Genomic DNA, 15,634 nt, shown 5'->3' on the forward strand with positions numbered 1-15,634 from the left:
GAATACTTCCTTTTATCTGTTTTGAATCTGTCACCCTCCAGTTTCAGCAGATGACCCCACATTCTGGCATTATGAGAGAGGGAGAAAAGCTTCTCCCTGTCCACTCTCTCCATACCATGCATAATTTTATAGACCTCTATCATGTCTCCTCTTAGCCACCTTCTTTCCAAGCTAAACAGCCCTAAGCGTTTTAACCGCTCTTCATAGGGCAGTTGCTCTAGCCCCCTGGTCATTTTGGTTGCTGTTTTCTGCACCTTCCCAAGCTCTGCAATATCCTTTCTTAGGTGTGGTTCCCGTCGAGTAGGCCCTCGTGATCAGAACCCACAATGCAATGTTGGTCCCTCCTGAGAAACTGTGTGGCTTAGCCCAGCTGTTGTGGCTGCCCACCTTTCCCCAGCGGGCCCTTCCGATGCCACATCTCCTCCCACTTTGTTTTGCAGAGTCCCTGAACGTTTCCAGTCCCTGCCATGAATGGACACATCGTCCCGCCAGGCGAGCCCCCTCCCCCAGGCGGCTGGAATGAGTTCTGCGAGCGGCATGCCATCACCACCGCCAAGGAGCTGGCCTGGAAGTACCTCCTCTTCATCGACGAGAACCCCCAGCATGAAGTCCTGGCGGCCGAGAACTTTTCCCTGCAGTTCGCCGATCTCTTCCAGCAGTACTTCCGACATGAGGTGAAGGAGACTTCCACCATGAGCCAGTTCCGCGTCCTGCCCTTCAGCGGGGTGCGGGACTACCGGGAGACAGGCCGCGGGCACACCAACGGCTCCTTGGGGACGGACGTGACTAAGGCTGAAGTAGGGTTGGCCGACCCTGCTGACCGAGTGACCGAGGCCTGCCCTGCCAGCCTGCCTAAATCTGAGGAGCCCACGGGGACTTCGTCAGCCATGAGGAAACACTTTTCCCTTGACCGGCTGAGAAGGAGCTTGCGGAACTTTTTCCGTAGGAGGCCCTCGGAGCCCGTCCCTGTGGAAGGAGAGACGGCGGACTCCATTTTGAAGCCGGGCCTGGCCTGGAAGATCCTCCCCTGGGCCCTCTCGCGAGATTCGGCGCTCGAAGTGCGGAAGGAGGGTAACTTAAAGTACTGGATGGTGACGGAGGCTACCCTGGACTGTGGGATGCACTGGCAAAGATGTCGGCTGGTGCTGCGGAAAGCGGGCTCTTCGGGCAGTGAAGACGACGTCTTGGAACTGTTTGATCCCCCCAAGGTAAGCGAGGGCGGCGGAGGCGGCCGGGGGAGCCTCCCTCCTGGCTCGAGAATTGTTTGTGTGTTTGTGTTCAGCCTGTTGCTGTCATATGAAGTGGGATTCAAAAGAATTAGAAGAAGAAGAGTTGGTTTTTATATGCTGACTTTCTCTACCACTTAAGAGAGAATCAAACCGGCTTACAATCCCCTTCCCTTCCCCTCCATGCAACAGACACCCTGTGAGGTAGGTGGGGCTGAGAGAGCTATGACTAGCCCAAGGTCACCCAGCTGGCTTTATGCGTAGGAGTGGGGAAACAAATCGAGTTCACCAGATTAGCCTCCACTGCTCATGTGGTGGAGTGGGGAATCAAACCCGGTTCTCCAGATCAGAGTCCACCGCTCTGAACCCACTACACCACGCTGTAAAGGGATTTACAAACCTGAAAGCGCAACCCACAATAAAAAATCTCAGTCCGGTAATCAGACATATGCAGCCCCTCCGTTCCCACGTACGTATCTTCCGACCAGATATTTCAAATCAGTTAAACTCTGCCATTCCTGGGCTATCAAAAGCTGGCCTTGTACAGCATCCTAAGTCCTCTGGAAGGTCGGCTTCTAAGGCCTGGGGTAAGGCCCCAGTGCCGGTTCCAGATTCAGGAGAGCCCTGGGCAGAGCGGTCCCGGGGCCTCACCTCATGCCCACCCGCTCTGCCTGTGCGTCCTTCCCCTGCCCCCTTTGCAAGCCCGCCCACTGCCCACACTCAGGGCCATCCTGGCACCAGACAGCGTGTGCAGCTGGGCACCCGAATGGGCCCTGGGCCCTGGCAGCTGCCCCACCTGAGGGTATGCTGACGCCAGCCCTGCAAGGCATGCAGAACCAGGGAGCAGTTGCTGGTCAGGCTGGAGAAGCCAGGGTGGGCCTTGTCCGCCAGAAACGCTTGGCCATGGGGGGAATGGGGGGCAATGCACAGCTCCTTCTTGGTGTTGGTCACGTGGTTCTTCTGCTTTCCAAAACATTTCCATGTCCTGAGCATTCGTACACCCTTCACTGTGAGATTGGTTGCTGTAGATGGTTCCTGGTTGTTGTTGTTGTTGTTGTTGTTTTTTTAAGGGAAATAGTTTTGTACATAATGCATAATTTCAGTTATGGAATTTGCTGCCGTAGGGTGTAGCGATGGCCATTAGATTAGATGACTTTTCTTTATTTAGTCTATTTATAGGATGCTTTTCTGCTGGAACACGGGACTCGAAGCAGCTTACCAACAGAGAGACAGAAAAATCGAAGATGAGTTAAATCACTAAAAAATCCGAATACCTCAAAACATATCTTGCTCACACCCCCGTTACCACAACATTCAACAACACAGAAAAAAACTACACCAGCAAGAAGCCACATGCCGAGACCAAAGGGGGGAAAAAACCCAGCTATGGAACATAAAAGTTAAGAACAGGGATACAATACGTAAAAAAAGGTGACAATCTGCCAGTCTTCAGCTGCCTTTCCCTTCTCAGCCCCAAGTCTTTATATCCTCTCTAGGCAGGGGTGGAGCAGCAGTTCTGCAAGTGAAGAGGCCAAGGTGAGAAGCAGCTTTGGAAAGAGAGAAATTCGGGGAGGAGAGGTCCATCTGTGGGTGTCAGAAAGGTTAAATGGAACCTCCATGGCCAGAGGCAGTCACCCTGTGAGCACTAGCTCTGGGCTTTCCACCTTGCTTGTGGGCTTCCAGGGTTGCTGGCCTGAGAAGAGTGACCAAAACGAATGAAGAAGAGGATAAACAGTTGTTTTTATATGCTGATTTTCCCTACCTTTTAAGGAGAATCAAACTGGCTTGCAATCTCCTTTCCTTCCTCTTGCCACAGCAGACACCTTGTGAGGTAGGTGAAGCTGAGAGAGCTCAAAGAGAACTGTGACTAGTCCAAGGTAACCCAGCAGGGCAGAAGCATCCTTCTGTCTCTGGAAAGGCTCGAGCACTTGAGGGTTTCCCATTGCTGATAAAGTATGCACGATTAGCCTGCCTAACTCACTTCCACAAGATATACTGATGGCTGTTAGCATAAATGGCTTTAAAAGCAGATTATTGGTGGAGGAGAGGTCTGTCGCTGGCTGCACTGGCTTTTAATGGCTGCATGAAACATCTCTGTTAAGGCATAGTATACCTTGGAATACTAGTGTGCTGGATTGGAGTAATGGTCATCCAGTATCCTGTTTCCTAGAGTGGCCAACCATCTGCCCTCCAAGACCCATGAGCAGAGCCTCTCCAGCAATTAGTCTTCACAAATAAAACTGCCTCTGAACAGGGAGGCTCCATTTAGCCCTCATGCCTAATAGCCGTTTACGGCTCTACCTTCTGTGAATTCAGGATGAACACATGAAACTGCCTTATACCGAATCGAACCCTTGGTCCATCAAAGTCAGTATTGTCTACTCTGACCGACAGCGGCTCTCCAGGGTCTCAGGCAGGGGTCTTTCACATCATCTACTTGCCTAATCCCTTTAACTGGAGGTGCTGGGGACTGAACCTGGGACCTTCTGGATGCCAAGCAGATGCTCTACCACTGAGCCACTGCCCCTCCCGTGTTTCAGCTTGAGCAGAGCCTCCCTAGCAGTTAGTCTTCACAAATAAAACTGCCTCTGAACAGAGAGGCTTCATTTAGCTCTCATGGCTAATAGCCGTTTACAGCTCTACCTTCTGTGAATTCGGGATGTTTCAGTTTGGTCCTGCTAAGGACTAATTGCCTCACCTTCACCCAGCAGCCGGTCTGGTTTCAGTTGATGCTGTGAGGTTCCTGAGAAAAGGATCCTTGCCAGTCTTGTGGAGCTGTGACTCACGTGCTCCTTTGGTGAGAAAACACGACAATTAAGTGAGATTAAGCTTCGTGGTGCAGGTCAAATTTGAAGGCAGGATTTTTGGAGTGCATCAGCGGAGGAACTCTAGAGCAGGCTTCCTGGCGAAGGGGGAAGAACCGTCCCGCAAGTCACTTGGAGGTCTTCCACAAGACGTCCCGTCACTGCCGCCAAATTAAAGCTTGTTCCCAAATAGTTTGCCTCAGTTCTGAGTGTCGCAGGGACGTTGTCTGCGTGTGCCAGCCAGGTGTGAGTGAGGGGGTCGACAACTTTCCTTCTTCAGGCAAGCCCGCACCGCAGGCAGTTTGTTTTCTCTTTTCCCTGCAAGGATTTGGTTAATGTTTGCTGGGGTTTACACTAGGCAAGGTGGCCTTGAGCTTCTGGATCACCAGAGGTGAAACCAGGGCATCCTGGGGGGTGGGGGGGGGAGGGCCGAGGAGGGGAGCCTTGGACCTTGCCAGGGGAGGGGAAAAACACCTGGAGCCAGCCTTGGCCCGAAGGGAGGGAGGAGGGTCGCCTTATGCCCTCCTGGGATGTCCCAGTTAGCTGGGAGTTCCCTGCAATTTGCCTTGGCTTTGCTGGTGGGTGAACTATTCACAGTCAGATGCCAAGCTCCCTCTTCCACCATGGTGCGCAGAATGCCCGGGGACTCTTAGAATCTGCAGGATTTGATCCCTTCTAGACATCCTCTGAAAAGGCAGTCAACCTTTCTCCCCCCCTCCCCTCTTCCCCCTCTCCCTCTCTTTCTTTCTTTCTTTCTTTCTTTCTTTCTTTCTTTCTTTCTTTCTTTCTTTCTTTCTTTCTTTCTTTCTTTCTTTCTTTCTTTCTTTCTTTCTTTCTCTCTCTCTCTCTTTCTCTCTCTTTCTTTCTTTCTTTCTTTCTTTCTTTCTTTCTTTCTTTCTTTCTTTCTTTCTTTCTTTCTTTCTTCTCCCTTTCTCCCTTTCTCCCTTTCTCCCTTTCTCCCTTTCTCCCTTTCTCCCTTTCTCCCTTCCTTCCTTCCTTCCTTCCTTCCTTCCTTCCTTCCTTCCTTTCTTTCTTTCTTTCTTCCTTGAGCCAGCGTGGTATAGTGGTTAAGAGGGATGGTTTGGAGTGGTGGACTCTAATCTGGAGAACTGGGTTTGATTCCTCTCTCCTCCACATGAGCGGTGGAGGCTAATCTGGTGAACTGGATTTGTTTCCCCACTCCTACATACGAAGCCAGCTGGGTGACCCTGGGCTAGTCACAGTTCTCTTTGAGCTCTCTCAGCCTCACCTGTCTCACGGGGTGTCTGTTGTGGGAAGGGAAGGTGATTGTACGCTGGTTTGATTCTCCCTTAATTGTTAGAGAAATTTTTAGACATTAGGAAGAATTTTCTAACAGAGTGGTTCCTCAGTGGAACAGGCTTCCTCGGGAGGTGGTGAGCTCTCCTTCCCTGGAGGTTTTTAAGAAGAGGTTAGATGGCCATCTGTCAGCAATGCAGATTCTATAACCTTAAGCAGATGATGAGAGAGAACGCATCTTGGTCATCTTCTGGCCATGTAGTGGGGGTGTGGGGCTTTCTCATCTCTTCCTCTTCCTCTTCCTCTTCTCTTTCTCCATCCTGGCTTGGGCCCAGAGAATCTGCCTGGAGGATGAAAGCTCTGACTTTGCCCTTCTTCTGTTTGCACAGCAGAAAAACCTCAGTGGGGTTTCACAGTGCAGAATGAGGTCTCCCCTCCCTCCCTGCCCTTGGACTTCACTTCTCCTTCCTGCGGCTGCCGGGCACGGGGCACAATTGAGCAGAACCCCCGGAGGGTGGTGCAGAGGGTCTTCCAAGTATAAAAATGGGCATGCATACGCACTCTTGCACCATTCCACATCTTCAGAGACCCCAGGGATGTTAAACAGAAATCCATTCATGCGGCGTACACAGGCCTGCAATGAATAGAAGGCAGAGAACAGAGATTGAATTTAAACTCCTGCATGCTGGCTTTTTGGATTGGGCGTCTGTTTCTCTCCTCCCCCCCACTTCCCCTGTGCTAAATATAGTTTCCATGGGGCTGCATCGGATGTGAATGTCTTCCGGAAGAAGCAACATTCTTTGAATGCAAGTGTTCCTCTTTGGTACTTGGGGGAGGGGGTTGTTCTGTATTTTAAATGAAATGAACACCCCTCCCCCCAAAAAACAACACTCCCCCACCCTTGTTACTAGAGCATGGACTGTTTGACTCAGCTGTTGTGGTTAGAGAATTGTGTTCAGATTGATAGAATTGCTAGGAAGGAGCATGTCTCAAACTTGCTGTGTGGGTGAACTTGCGAATTGGTGTTCTGATTCAGCACTTCCTTGCATGTAGTGGGAGGCCTGCAGGCACGTATGCCAAGAGCTCCAGTGCTGCTGCTCGCATGCAGCGCGGCTTCCCTGTTTGTGCGGGGCACAGGTGGGGCTACCAACGAACATGTGGCTTGTATCTGCATTGTCAGGGGAGGGAGGGATTTGGCCATGGGGATGGATGGTGTGCAGGAGTTTGCAAACCCTCCCAAAAGTAGGAGCAGCCCCAGTAGAGGAAGGAGAAGAGGGACTGGTGGTGTTTTTTCCATAATGGAAAGTCCACAGAGCCAGTCTGTGCCTGAGAAAAGTGATGTATGAGCCAGAGAGCAAAATGCAGGGGGCACAGGAAACAGCTGGGCCTTGCAGGGATCCTGCCCCCCCCCCCCCCGTGTCCAGAACAAGGGGTTAGGGTTCTTCTAGACGGTAATGTATTGATAAGGTTATGTATTGCAGAAGGTCCCAGGTTCAATCCCTGGCATCTCCAGTTAAAGGGACTAGGCAAGTAGGTGATGTGAAAGACCCCTGCCTGAGACTCTGGAAAGCTGCGGCCGGTCTGAGTAGACAATACTGATTTTGATGGACCAAGGGTCTGATTCGTATAAGGCAGCTTCAGGTGTTCATATGTCTTATTTACTTAATTTATACCCCACTTTCCTCCCCAATGGAGACCCAAAGCAGCTTACAACGTTCTCCCCTCCGCCAATTTATTCTCACAACAACCCTGTGAAGCAGTTCGGGCTGAGAAGGTGGGGCTTGCTGCCTGTCACCCAGAGCAACAGAGTGGGGATTTGAACCTGGGTCTCCCAGATCCTAGTCTCACATTCTAGCCACTATACCATGCCTGGTTTTATTTGATCTATTAATTGTATCTGGCGGCTTAAATAGTTTCATACCACAGTGCTTGGAGATCAATATAGGATGTGCAGTTGGATGTTTCCCATGGTATAAAGGTGTCAAAATTGTTCTGGTGGACACTGGGGATGCTTTCTGGGGTCCTGCATTCTAAACTTGAACTCGGGGTCTCCAATCTTTTTGCACTGCCCAAAATGGTTGCCAGAAGAGGCGAAGCCAAAACACCGCTTCAAACCACTGCTCTTAACCACTACACTACACTGGCTCCCCATTGTATAACAATGAATAAGAATCAGCTCAGATAGCTGGTCCCCCACCTCAAAGTGTTGACAATCTAGAAAGCTTGCTTGGTAGGAGAATCAGAGGGAGAGGGGTAAGATCAGGGCAGTGAAGGATGTGTGAGAACTGATGCAGTTCCAACTCCTGATTGCCCAGGGCGAGTCAGACCTGCCTCCAGGTGATCAGGCAGGAAAGAGATGCATCTTGTTTTCCTCTTAGGTTGTAAACAGCTGGCGCTGAACGGTGTGTGCGGAGTCCTTTTGTGGACTGATAACGTGCGTGGTTGTGTTTAGCTGAGGTGAGTGATTTTGGCTGTGCTGTGCTTGGACAGGGTTGGAATGCAACCCGTCTCTCATTTCCAATACGTTGTTTTGTCCCTCGGGCGGTGACGCCTGCGCTTGCGCTTCTCTCTTGTAGGCCTAACCGCAGGGCCGGCTCTGTTCTTTCTTAGGAAGTCCCCTGTGGGGCTGGGCCTTTGTGAATGGAAAGCAGAGGGCCTCCTGCAAGCTTGCCTTTCATTCATGGGGGGCGGGGAGGAGGGCCCACTCGAGGTTTGCTGAGCCGTCCGCCTTCCTCTTTGCTCTGCGTGTGCTCCTCGTGTTTCCGGTTTTAGGTCAAAAACAAAACCACAGGCACACAACAGAAAAGGAACTGTTTTAGCATGGGGTGGTGGGTGGGGTCTGCCTTCTGCTTGCCCACTCTGGCTGGCAGCTGCTGCATGGGGAGTCACTTAGGTGCAGGCATCTTCTGCATGAGCCGGCCGTTTTAACTGCATCTGCCAGGGGCTGAACCTGGGGACTTTAGGTGGAAACCACACCTAAAAAAGAATATTGCAGAGCTTGAGAAGGTGCAGAAAAAAGCAACCAAAATGATCAAGGGACTAGAGCAACTGCCCTCTGAGGAGTGGTTAAAATGCTTAGGGCTGTTTAGCTTGGAAAGAAGGTGGTTAAGGGGAGACATGATTGAGGTCTATAAAATTATGCATGGTGCGGAGAGAGTGGACAGGGAGAAGCTTTTCTCCCTCTCTCATAATACCAGAATGTGGGGTCATCTGCTGAAGCTGGAGGGTGAGAGATTCAAAACAGATAAAAGGAAGTCTTTCTCGCTCTGAGGGAGGAGGGCATCTTCAGCCTGGGTTATTTCCTTTCTCATTGTCAGGGAAGGCAGGAATAAAAACTCTATGGTTTTCCTGTCTCCCGGGGGAAATGACCCCCTCCTTCCTCACAGCTCCAGTTCTTTTCCTGCCTTTGACAGGGAAGCAGCTCCTGCAGCGTTCTGCTGCTAATCGTTCCTTCAAGCTAAGAAATCTAGATTTTTCTGTGTTTAGACTTCGATTACAGTTAGTGTAGCCAAGAGGGTTAAGATCGGCGCAGCTTCTAGCTGGGCGCCAGGATCCAGCGGCGTGGCTCTTCCTCTCTCCAGCATGACTTCTACAGCCTCAAAGACAAGCGGCGCAGCTCCTAGCCGGACGCCATGGCATAGCGGCGCGGCTCCTAGCCCTACTTTACCAGCACCCCCGCAGTTCCTCCCCCCCCCCCGGAGGACAGACAGCCCTTCAGCTGACTACCCAAGATCCCAGGTCGGCCCTTCCAGCGCAGACTATGACCCCGGGCAGTAACATACAGCCATGCATGTCGGCTTCAGCCGAGGGGGGCTATCAACTCTGCGTGCAGAACTCACTAACCTTTTCAGAAGCACCTTCTTATAGGGACTACAGGCCATGCAGGCCTCCCCGGCCCATTCAGTCCACAATCTATCCACCTCCCAAGATCTGCTGGAGGGCTCTAGCCATGATCATAGGGATTCCCATATAGGCTGGAGGCATTCAGGACCCACAAAGCCCCCTCATGTTGCCTCTTCATCCAGGAACTTGCAGGCTACCTTATCCCCTGACTCCTCAGACTCTGAGGAGGCGTGGGAGGAGGGAGAGTTTTCATCTGAGGATGACCTCCCCACCGTGGAGAAGCAGCTTAGACTGTTCTCCCAGGAGGACTTTCTTGCCCTTCTCTCCAAGGCCTTGGCAGCCCTTGATCTCTCTGAGACACAAGTCGCTCAGCGTGACAACCTAAAGGGGTCCAAAGAATTCTTCCACAGGCATTCTGTTCCATCCAGGACCGTCCTGGTCCCTGAATACTTTACCTCCATAATTATGTCAGAATGGGAGAAGCCTCTGGTGAGTAAGCAGGCCCCTACCGTGGCCAAAAGATTTTACAATCGAGCCAAGGCTTCTACTCAATTACTTCAAATCCCGGTGGTAGAAGCCCCTGTTACTACATTACGTTCATTTGATCTAGTTGCCAGAGAGCGTGGGGTCTATTAGGGGCCCTTTGGATAGAAAAGCCGAGCTCGCCCTAAAGAAGACTCATGAGGCATCCGCCTCAGCCGTTAGTGCTTCTGTAACATCTGCTCTAATGTCCCAGGCAGCAATTGTGTGGGCACGCAAACTGCAGCAACTTATCCTGGAGGATAATAGGCCCTGGAGGGCGTTTCCAGAGTCCTCAAGGCTGTGACATTCCTAGCAAACTCCACTCTGTATAGTCTATCCTTTTCTGCTGGCGCCATAGCCACCTAAATGGCGGCCAGGCAAGCCTTATGGCTCTGCCCTTGGCAGGCTGACACGCACTCTAAGGTGGAGCTCGTGGGGTTCCCTTTCCAGGGTGGTAAGCTATTTGGGAATCAGTTAGACACCATCCTCATTGAGACACGAGACAAGAGAAAGGCGCTGCCTAAGAGTTTCCGTAGAGACCAAAAAGGCTCTTCGTCTCACTCCTTTCGTTCCTCCCACACTCTCCAGAGATTTTGGAATGACCAGAGGAGAGGCTCACGGAATTCAAACAGAGGTTCCTTCAGGAGGGAAGGTCGGGCCTTTAGAGGCTCACGCTTCTCTCAGTCCGCCGACAGATCTGGCGGTGGCTCCCGCCAGACCAAGCAGTGACATCAAAGTAATTCCAGTGGGGGACTGCCTGAGCCAGTTTACAGCCAAGTGGGAAGCCTCCAAAGCGGAGTCACCCAAGGCTACCTACTAGAGTTCCACCACACCCCACACAACAAAATCATTGCACAACCATGCTTCCTCAGCGGGGACAAGCTTCTCCGCATGGAGTCATCTGTCCAGCACCTGCTGGACATTCAGGCCATCGTACCCGTCAAAACCTGACAACACTTCTCCGGGGTCTACTCCGTGTTCTTCACGGTCCCCAAACGAAACAGGGACTGGAGGTCCATCCTGGACCTACTGTTTGTCAACAAATACATCATATACAAACGGTTCAGGATGGAAACGCTCAGGTCAGTCACCGAAGCTCTGATGCCAAGGGCGTTTCTGACATTGGTGGACCTCACCGAGGCATACTTGCATGTTCCCATTCACCCCAGTCACCAGCGTTTTCTGAGGTTCATGGTCCAGAACAGGCATTATCAATTCAGGGCTCTACCCTTTGGTCTGACTTCAGCTCCCAGGGTATTTACCAAGATCTTAGTGACCCTCATGGCAGCCGCTCGAAAACTGGGAGTCCAGGTACACCTGTACCTGGACGACATCCTCATCTGCGCTCCATCAAGAGAGCTCATCCTGACCCACACACAACTAGTGAGCGATCTCCTTCAATCACATGGATTTCTGATCAACTGGGAAAAGAGCCACCTCACACCATCTGGGAGTGATTGTAGACACCCTCTCCTGTTCCCTCATTCTCCCTCTGGAGAAGGTGTTATCCATAGCCAACATGGCCAACAAGACCACAGCCTCACCCACCTCATGACCCTGGCCAAACTGCAGGGTCACAGGATCGCCTGCATCCCAGCAGTCCCCTGGGTGCAATTTCACGCGAGGACACTCCAGTGGTTCCTTCTCCCTCACCAGCAGGACATCATTCGAAAAAAGAACTCCTGCCTACCCCAGTTTGCATAAGCCTACAATGGTGGACCAACCCTCTCAATCTTTCAAAGGGACTCGTATTCCTACACGACCCTCCAGTCCAATTATTCACGGACACGAGCCTGACTGGTTGGGGAGCCACGTTCAAGAACCAGCCGGCTCAAGGAACATGGGGTCCAAAAGAAAGAGGGAAAAGTATCAACTTCCTGGAGATCACGGCCGTCCTAAAGGCCCTCCTACACTTCAGCCCACAGCTAACCAACAGTCACCTACTTATCAGGACGGACAACGTGGCCACCAAAGCCCACATCAACAAACAGGGCGGTTCACGGTCTTCAAGCATACACAAGCAGGCTTCTCTAGTTCTCAGCTGGGCGGAGATTAATCTCTCCTTGATAGCGGCTGAACACATACAGGGAGTACTGAACGTCCAGGCAGACAGGTTGAGCTGCAGACACCTAGACGAGACCGAGTGGTCCTTCAATCCAGCAGTCTTCGAACAAATCTGCCTCAAGTTCGGCAACTCATTGGTGGACCTGTTCGCAACCTCTTCAAACAATCATCTTCTGAGGTTCTTTTTGAGGTACCAACAACCGGAGGCGGAGGAAACAGATGCCCTGGTATCGCCGTGGCTTCAGGACCTCTTGTATGCCTTTCCTCCCCTCCCTCTGATTCCCAGAGTACTCAGACGCATCCGCCTCCTCAAAGCGACGGTTCTACTAGTGGCCCCAGACTGGCCAAGACGTCCATGGTACCCAGCACTACGAGAGATGGCCTTCAGTCCTCATTGATTCAAAACAGCGAGAGATTCAAAACAGATAAAAGGAAGTATTTTTTCACACAACGCATAGTTAAATTGTGGAACTCCCTGCCCCAGGATGTGGTGATGGCTGCCAGCTTGGAGGGCTTTAAGAGGGAAGTGGACATATTCATGAAGGAGAGGGGTATTCATGGCTATTAGTTAGAATGGATACTAGTCATGCTGCATAGCTATTCTCTCTAGTATCAGAGGAACGCCTATTATTTTGGGTGCTGTGGAACACAGGCAGGATGGTGTTGCTGCAGCCGTCTTGTTTGTGGCTTCCTAGAGGCACCTGGTTAGCCACTGTGTGAACAGACTGCTGGACTTGATGGGCCTTGGTCTGATCCATCAGGGCCTTTCTTATGTTCTTATGTTCATTGGCTCCTTCTGGACTGACACGATCTACTCCTCCAGGGCCCCATTTGTCATCCGGACCCGGGATGGTACCGATTGACGGTGTGGCCATTGAAAGGTGAAGGCTACTAAACCTCGGGTACAATTCGGACATCATGAGCACCATACTGGCATCCAGAAGACCATCCACTCTTCGCATCTATGGAGTCACCTGGAAGGCCTTCGCATCCTGGTGTAACCACGCTGCGGTCAACCCTCTTAAACCCAGGGTGGTGGACATCCGCTCCTTTCTACAGGAGAGAAGGCAGTTGGGCCTCAAGACATCTACCATGCGACGTCAATTGACAGCCATCGCCACCCTGGTCCCGCAGGTGTCTGGTTTCGCCTTAAGCAAACATCCACACATTAAGGCATTCCTCCGGGGGTAACATCCACTTCCCCAGCAGTGGTGCATCGTTTTCCTACCTGGAACCTCAGGACGGTCCTCTGGGGCCTCACCAAATTGCCGTTCAAACCTCTTTGAACGGTTGAATTAAAATGGCTGCAAATGAAGACATTTTTTTTAACAGCCATAACTTCTGCCAGAAGGGTGTCAGAATTGGGCGCCCTATCGGCCAGACCCGATTTTTGTGTCTTCCATAAGGATAGGGTGGTTCTCTGCACCGACCCTACATTTCTCCCAAAAAATCAACACCCGCTTTCACCGGGAACAAGAGGTCGTCCTTCCAACCTTCGTCCCTAAGCCTACTACTCCGACGGAGAAGGAGTGGCACTCCCTGGACGTTAAAAGAGCCATCCAAATCTATCTCAGACGCACTCAACATCTTAGTTCCTCAGATTCATTATTCATTACCCTTATGGCCCCTAATAAGGGAAAAGCAATGTCTCGGGCTGCTATCAGTAGCACAATCAAACGCTGTATAGCCCACGCCTATAAGGCTACTGGTCTACAGGTTCCAACCAACATCACGGCTCATTCCATAAGGAGTGCGGCTACCTCAGCAGCCTTCAACCGCAGGGTGTCCGTAGAACAGATATGCAACACGGCGACGTGGTCATCAGTTTCTACGTTCACAAGGCACTACAGAGTGGACCTCCTGGCCGCAGAATCAACCAACTTCGGCAGAAGTGTCCTACAGACAGTGCAGGATACCTCATCGATCCCACCCTAGTCTTCAGGTAGCTCTGGTACGTCCCGAGCTGAAGACGCCCTCCTCCCTCAGAGCGAGAAAGAGCCTTGAATTACTTACCGTGAAGGCTCCTTCTATTCTGAGGTACGGAGGGCATCTTCCCCTCCTGATGGTACCTACAAACAAACAAACAAAATAAGACGCTACTACCTACGTCACTCACGGTTAAACAGTTTTTCCACAGTACGTTTTTTACAGGGGAGTTTGTCTCTACCCTTTGTGGTCTGTTATTCACACTAGAGTTAGGTACAAAGAAAGCTCAGTTCCTATGAGCTAGTTTGATTAACGTTTGTTTGATCAATGTTTTCCTCTTATACATGTCTCTCTGCTGGAGGCACTCCTGTCTATTTTTATAGCTCTAAAACAAATGGAGCTGTGAGGAAGGAGGGGGGTCATTTCCCCTGGGAGACAGGAAAACCATTGAGTTTTTATTCCTGCCTTCCCTGACAATGAGAAAGGAAATAACCTGAGCTGAAGACACCCTCCGTACCTCAGAGCAGAAGGAGCCTTCATGGTAAGTAATTCAAGGCTCTTTCTTCACACAACACATAGTTAAATTGTGGGACTTCCTGCCCCAGGATGTGGTGATGGCTGCCAACTTGCAAGGCTATCCATGGCTAATAGTCAAAATGGCTACTGGTCATGATGAATACCTATTCTCTCCAGGATCAGAGGAGCATCCCCATTATATTAGATGCATTGGAATGCAGGCAGGATGGTCCTGCTGCAGTCGTCTTGTTTGTGGACTTCTTGGAGGCACCTGGATGGCCACTGTGTGAACAGACTGCTGGACTTGATGGGCCTTGGTCTGATCCAGCAGGGCCTTTCTTATGTTCTTAAGTCAGTCTTCTGCCACTGAGCCATGGCCCCTCCCTGGTAGCAGAGAAGTGAAGACTGATCTGGCTTGTGTGGGGATCTGCAGATTTGGTTCCTGGGAGTCTCCTGCCGAACCAAGCATGGACTGGGGGCAAAGGGTTGAGAGGACCCCTCTGACCGGGCAGGACCCCTCTGATCGGGCAGCCACCCAAAGAGGCAGCATTTTAATCGACACGTGAATAACGAAAAGTACTTTTTAAAAAAACTTGCCAGTTTTTGATTGACAAGGGCGCCATTGGGTTGCTGGGTCTGAAACCCGCAACCTCCTTTGCTTTGGGGGCTTATCCTTTGCTTATTTCCCCACTCCTACACATGAAACCAGCTGGGTGTCCTTGGGCTAGTCACAGCTCTCTTAGAGCTCTCTCAGCCCCACCTACCTCATAAGAACATAAGAACATTTTAATTGACACGTGAATAACGAAAATTACCTTTTAAAAAAACTTGCCAGTTTTTGATTGACAAGGGCGCCATTGGGTTGCTGGGTCTGAAACCTGCAACCTCCTTTGCTTTGGGGGCTCAGGGAGAGAAAGCAGGAAAGATGGCGGTGGGGGGTTCTTTGAGAAGGGACTTGCGTACTCCTGAGCATAAGCAGAGCCTGCCAGATCTGACCTCTGGACCAGCATCGTGTTTCATGCTGCCGCTGGCCAGTTGCCCTGGAGGGCCAAATAAACCAGCAGCAGCAGCTGAGTCTGCTGTAGCTCAAAGGTCCACTGCCTCTGGGCATGGAGGCTCCCTTCAGTCACCATGGCTAGTAGCCTTGATGAACTTCTCCTCTATGAAGCTGTCTAACCCCCCTTTGAAGCCATCCGCGCTTCTGGCCCTCGCTTCCTCCGCTGGCAGGGAATTCCAGTTTAACTACCTGTTGGGTCAAGAACCCACCCAGAAGGGCCCCGGGGGCCAAAGCAGATCTCTTTGCTTTTCTTTCCTTGTCAAATGAAGAAGAAGAGTTGATTTTTCTATGCCAACTTTCTCTACCACTTAAGGGAGAATCAAACCAGCTTACAATCTCCTTCCCTTCCTCTTCCCACAACAGACACCCTGTGAGGTAAGTGGGACTGAGAGAGCTGTGACTAGCCCAAGGTCACCCAG

The 15,634-nt window shown here is 51.3% G+C and overlaps 1 protein-coding gene across 1 annotated transcript in view; it reads left to right on the forward strand.

The window, feature by feature from the left end:
* The first annotated feature begins 456 nt into the window (after positions 1–456).
* SH2B3 (SH2B adaptor protein 3) overlaps positions 457–15,634 on the forward strand; it is a 47,625-nt gene continuing 32,447 nt past the window's right edge. Inside the window, exon 1 of the mRNA XM_056859403.1 lies at positions 457–1,208. Within this exon, the coding sequence (XP_056715381.1) occupies positions 468–1,208 (741 nt within the window). The 5' untranslated portion in view covers positions 457–467. The remainder of the gene's footprint in view (positions 1,209–15,634) is intronic.

This window comes from Euleptes europaea, chromosome 13 (genome assembly GCF_029931775.1).
Source record: "Euleptes europaea isolate rEulEur1 chromosome 13, rEulEur1.hap1, whole genome shotgun sequence".
Taxonomy (NCBI): Eukaryota; Metazoa; Chordata; class Lepidosauria; order Squamata; family Sphaerodactylidae; genus Euleptes; species Euleptes europaea.